The following is a 6000-nucleotide window of genomic DNA, read 5'->3' as shown; positions in this document are numbered from 1 at the left end:
TTTCTTTTTGTTTATGGCCATCCTAGTGGGTGTGAAGTGGGATCTCACTGTGGTCGTGCTTTGCATTCACCTGATGACTAATGGTGTTGAGCCTCTTTCCACAGGCTTACAGCCATTCCACAGCAGCCTTTTAAGCTAGGTGTAATGTCCATCTGATAGGGGAGGAAACAAACTTGGAGAGTTGAGGAGACTTGCTCAATCCAAGGAGGTGGTGGGGCTGTGCCTGGGACTTGGGTGTGACTGTCTCCAAAGCACCGCAGAACCGAATTAACTGTAGAAGCAGGTCCAGTCTGGGCGGCAGGAGACCTGATCTCTAGTGTGTTCACCTTGGGTAAGTCCTTTACCGGTTCCGGGTGTCACTTTCTCCTCCGTGCCACTTGGGGCGATATACTTCAAACATCTCTGGCCTCTCTAGGAACTAGAATCTCTAAGATTAATCGCTCCAGTGCAGCGTTTGCCCCGCCCCTTAGCGCCATCGCCTGCGACGCCGGAAGTGCCCCGCTCTTTTTATTTGCGCCCGCCCCCGGCCCGGAAGTGCTTTTTTGGGAAGATGGCGGCTGTGTCGGTGTATGCTCCACTGGTTGGAGGCTTCTCATTTGATAACTGCCGCAGGTGCGGCCTTGCCTGGGGCTTGGTTCAGAGACGGAGTAAGAGTAGGGTGCTCGGGTGGGCGCTGGGCCTCGGCCTGATTCGAAAAGTCTGAGGGAAGGGTGGATGGCGGGGCCTGTGACCCGCGGCCCGTGTGACTCAGGGGAATCAGGGCCTGAGCGTGGGTTTCTCCTGAAGCGGTGTCTGCCCTCCCATCTTCCCAGCGCTCTCGGCCACCGTTTATCTCCGTTTCCTTAGTCACGTCACGGCCCCTCACTGAGGCTGTCTTCGCTGGAAAACGGGAAAGCAGTGCTGATGGTGGGACGATTCGTTAAACAGATAGGCGTGAAAGCAAGTAACAACTTTCCTGAGTTCTCTGTTAGGCAGGCAGTGCTGCACGATGTGGTCCTGCCCTTCAACACTTGATTCTCTTATTTGCTCTCAGGAATGCTGTCTTGGAAGCCGATTTTGCAAAGAAGGGGTACAAGCTTCCAAAGGCCCGAAAAACTGGCACGACCATCGCCGGGGTGGTGTATAAGGTAAGCCGAGTCAGGCAGAGAGCAGCAGTGACTGAACCGGTAACAGAAATCTGAATACTTGGCTTCCTCTGTCTGTCCCGGCTTGGTCTGGAAAGGCAGATATCATAGAATACATGAGGAGATTGTTTTTGGAGTGACTGCTTTTGTCAGGTTTTGTGTGCTTCTTAACAGTTTACGTTCTTTCCTGTCTTTGGTGAGGCTTGTTTTAACAGGTCAGTTAGCTTCTTAATTACTAGTTTAGGAAACCGAAGTATGTAATGGGAGATGACGAGATTTGGGGTCAGACAGGTCTGTTTCACCTTTGAGCTCTATAATGCTGCTTACAACTTGGGGCAGCTCACTCTCCTCCTCACAGGGACACCTTCAGATGCTTCAAATGGAGATAATAACTCCTGCCTTAAATTGTTGTAAAGGTCAAAAGGGTTAATGAAGAGCAGCATGTTTTAAAAGAAAATTGACAATGACGGCTAATTTAATGGAAAGATTTCTGAGTCTTAATCCGGGTGTTTTCCAGATTAGCTCTGATTTGCAAGGAATTCACCAGACACCTGAGCCTCACTTGAAAATAGGAATAATTCTTACCCACTCAGGCTTCAACTAGTAGCGTTTACTAAGAAACCTTTTTTTAAATCCTGAAAGTGTAGCACAGTATTTTTGTTAGGAGTTTTGGCTGGCGTTATGAGATGACTTATTTTAATGGAAAGAGGTCTGAATTTTAATCCAGGTGTTTTCCAGATCAGCTGTCATTTGCAAGGAATTCACCAGACACCTGAGCCTCACTTGAAAATGGGAATAATTCTTACCTACTTAGGATTCAACTAGTAGTAGCATTTACTAAGAAACCCTTTTTTTTTTTTTTATTTAAATCCTGAGAGTGTAGCACAATATTTTTGGTAGGAGTTTTGGCTTGCGTTATGAGATTGGGGAGCATGACATGGCCAACATAGTTTTCCCTAAAGTAGAATGGGGAGCTGTGGTTGTTTTATATATGTAAAATTGTTTAAAAACTTTTTTTAAAAAATAGGATGGCATAGTTCTTGGAGCAGATACAAGAGCAACGGAAGGGATGGTTGTTGCTGACAAGAACTGTTCAAAAATACACTTCATATCTCCTAATATTTAGTAAGTATTGGTTTGTTTGAATAGTTTTGGTATTTTCAAACATGTCAGGGCTAAAAATTGACTTCGTTGTGTGCTCCTCACTAAAATCTGTTGTTCAATCTGTATTTTCTGTCTCCCTTAAATGGCATTTCCATCCACCTGTGACCTAAGCTAGTCATCTTCAAGTCCTCTCTTTGCTTCAGTCTCCAATTGAATTGGTAGCCAGTTTTGCCTTTTCTGTGCCCCTTGAATCCATTCCCTCCTATCCTTTCCTTTAATAAGGCTCTAGTTTGAGTTCCTTTATCTTTTTCTTTTTTTCAAACGTTAACTTGAACCAGAGAGGTTCTTTTTTCTTAGCCGGACTGTGGCAGTTATCATTTAATTGGCCTCTCTTTTCCATCCTGTTGTTGACTCTTCTGCCATATTGGATCTTGTAAAACATGGATCTGATTGCATTCCTTTCTTAAAAAAGCTTCTCAAGAGACTTGTCACATTTCCACACTACTTTTAGGATAAAAATCAAAATTCGTGGCCTTGCATAGTCTCAAGAAAGCTTACCTTTCAAGCCTCTTCAGTTGCCGTCACCTTGTGCTCCTGTTACAACTGAACTGTTCCTATTTTCCTCATGTCGCCATTCTCTTTTCCCTCATCTCCAAGCTGTTCTGCCTTAGCTTATGTGAGGGTCTATTTAGAAACTCTTCCTTCCCTGTTTGTAGAGTGTTTTTATTCTAGCTCATATGTAACCTTTTTTTTTTTTGAGACGGAGTTTCGCTCTTGTTACCCAGGCTGGAGTGCAATGGCACGATCTCGGCTCACCGCAACCTCCGCCTCCTGGGTTCAGGCAATTGTCCTGCCTCAGCCTCCTGAGTAGCTGGGATTACAGGCACGCGCCACCGTGCCCAGCTAATTTTTTGTATTTTTAGTAGAGACGGGGTTTCACCATGTTGACCGGGATGGTCTCGATCTCTTGACCTCGTGATCCACCCGCCTCGGCCTCCCAAAGTGCTGGGATTACAGGCTTGAGCCACCGCGCCCGGCCATATGTAATCTTTTCTTTTGCAACATTTCTTTTTTTTTTTTTGGAGAGATGTGGTCTCACTATAGTTGCCCAGGCTGTTCTTGATCTCCAGAACTTAAGTGATCCTTCCACCTGGGTCTCACAGAGTGCTGAGATTACAGGCATGAGCCGCCCTGCCCAGCCCGAAACCTTTTTTTAGTGATCAGAATAAATTGCTTTCTCCTCTGGTTTCCCATAGCATTTTGTACCTGTGCAACTACAATGTATTAAATGATGTATTATAATTTTTGATTCTTGTGTGTCTTCTACTCAACTTTGAAATCAAGCACAAGGACTGTCATATTTTCTTTATTTCCAGTGCTTAGTGTAATTACTGGTATCTGGTAGTAAATACTTCGTAGATGTTGAATTGCAAGACTTTTAACGCACCTTGCTCTTTTGTACAACTTGGATATATTTGTAAGATTAATGAAATGCACCCTCTGTTAGGAGCACAGAAACCAGTAATTTCATATGTTCCATTGGGCCATAGATAATATATTTGTCTATAACTAGATGTATAGTCTCAGTTTTCTATTTAAGATGGATTAAACAGAGAAGTTATAGCATAGATAAATTCAGAAACATCTCTCTCTGTACCTGGACTTCACAGAAGTTATCCAAGAACTTCTACTTCTAATTGAGCCCTCTGATAATTGGATTTCAGCTACGTTTCTAATTGGATTTTTCAGTTGTTGTGGTGCTGGGACAGCTGCAGACACAGATATGACAACCCAGCTCATTTCTTCCAACTTGGAGCTCCACTCCCTCTCCACTGGCCGTCTTCCCAGAGTTGTGACAGCCAATCGGATGCTGAAGCAGATGCTCTTCAGGTAAGTTTCCAGAATGGGTATTCCTGTTAATATCTTTTTCTCATATCTTAGATTTTTTTTTCAGCCAAGGGAAGCCTGGAAAGTAGTGAAAAGCATCCAGAAATACACATTTTGCTCCACAAATCAGTTGTTATTGAAGAGCCATTTTAAATGGTTTTTAAAGTGCATTTCAGTTTGTGGGGCCTGATTTTTTTTTTCCCATGAGTAAATCACATGTCACCAGTTGAGTCATTTCCTGAAGCATGTGGGGGGGATATTACTGGATAGGAGAAACTCTTGCTCATAGTAAGAAAGTTACACCTGGAGGACCTGTGAATTTGTCTTGTGAAACTGCTCTGTCCTCCCTGTAAACACAATCCCAAATGATTGTCTCCCCTTTCCCCCACCCCCTTTAGGGGCAAAATAACAATGAAATAAAAAGTGGTATTTATAATTGGCTGTGAGTGGGTATGATAATATTAACCAACTTTTATTTACCTCTTACTCTGTTCCAAGACCTGTGCTAAAGTGCTTTATGCATGATCTCGTCCTTTTAACTCTGAAATAGGGGCTATTCGCATCTCCTATTTGTAAGTGAACAAATTTAAGTTAAAGAGATGTAGTAATTTGCCTGACCTGACCTTCATTCTCTGCTGACTCTCAGCTCATATTAGTAGTTTTGTTTCTCTCTCTCCTCTAATAATTACATCATCACTTTATGTCTGTATGGGTCTTGGCAGTTTTCAAAGTGCATTTTCTCATTTGTTTCACATAAGAGAGGCAGTGTTTATAGCAGAAATAGCCTGGGCATTTAGTCTTAGTTCTGAATACTGGCTTCTCCTTATGGGACGTACCTTACCTTTAACAAATTCTTTCCTTTTTCCTTCTGTGTAGAATGGATATCGTGATACCTGCCCCTTGCGGGGTTGTTGTGAGAATTAAAGGGGAGCATGGATAGACAGTAAAGATTTTAAACTGGTGGCTCATAGGCCAACAGCTTGTAGAGAAATTTATTTGGGTCATATATATATATATTTTAAATAGTGGCTAATAATTGTAAACGGGGAGATTTGAATTAAAAGTCTAGATTTCAGCTGGGCATGGTGCCTCATACATGTAACTTGGCACTTTGGAAGGCCAGGGCAGGTGGATCACCTGAGGTCAGGAGTTTGAGACCAGCCTGGCCAACATGATGAAACCCCATCTCTACTAAAAATACAGAACTAAGCCGGGGGTGGTGGCGCACGCCTGTAGTCCCAGCCAATCAGGAGGCTGAGGCAGGAGAATCATTTGAACCCAGGAGGCGGAGGTTGCAGTGAGCTGAGATCACACCACTGCGCTCTAGCCTGGGTGACAGAACAAGACTCCGTCTCAAAAAAAAAAAAGTCTAGATTTCTGTGTTTTGAAAACATTCAGAAACACAAGGCAGTAAACTTCAGGAACTCAGTGGTGGATGTTGCCTTAGAAGTGGGAGTGGGTGCTCTGTCACGTTCTCTGCCGGGCTCACTTCACTGTTTCCTTCAGGGCTCTGGCCTTCTGAGAATTTGCGGGTCCTCATCTCTGTGTCTAGCCTGGCCCCTGGGTTTTCAATAGTGTGTATAAGGTTTAGTGTAGCCCAGTAGCAAGGCCAAGGGCTACAAGTAGTATAGTTCCCTTTTCACAAATGAGACTGAGGCCTAGAGCCATATGGGTAAGAAGCCTAGTCCACCCAATTGCTGCTTTGTGTTTGTGTACATATCATTATTCTAATCCACGAGAATTACTGCTAGCCGAATTCTTACAGTACAGTGTGAGTAGGATTTGTTAAAGCACGTCTATTGATGAGATTTCTGGAGACATTTGTGGATTTTAATTTTAAATATAAGGCTCCCTCTGGTGGCTTGCTTGCTACATTATATATAAG

At 43.5% G+C, this 6000-nt stretch overlaps 1 protein-coding gene across 1 annotated transcript in view; it reads left to right on the top strand.

Annotated features, from left to right (window-relative positions):
• Positions 1-536: 536 nt before the first annotated feature.
• The window catches only part of PSMB7 (proteasome 20S subunit beta 7), a 61524-nt gene continuing 56060 nt past the window's right edge, over positions 537-6000 (top strand). The window contains exons 1-4 of the mRNA XM_002743305.6: positions 537-612; positions 1034-1127; positions 2152-2249; positions 3978-4118. Coding sequence (XP_002743351.1) covers positions 551-612; positions 1034-1127; positions 2152-2249; positions 3978-4118 — 395 coding nt within the window. The 5' untranslated portion in view covers positions 537-550. The remainder of the gene's footprint in view (positions 613-1033; positions 1128-2151; positions 2250-3977; positions 4119-6000) is intronic.

The sequence above is a fragment of the Callithrix jacchus genome, chromosome 1 (genome assembly GCF_049354715.1).
Source record: "Callithrix jacchus isolate 240 chromosome 1, calJac240_pri, whole genome shotgun sequence".
Lineage (NCBI taxonomy): Eukaryota > Metazoa > Chordata > Mammalia > Primates > Cebidae > Callithrix > Callithrix jacchus.
The sequence above is the reverse complement of the archived record's forward strand: the minus strand, read 5'-3'. Positions and strand labels throughout refer to the sequence as shown.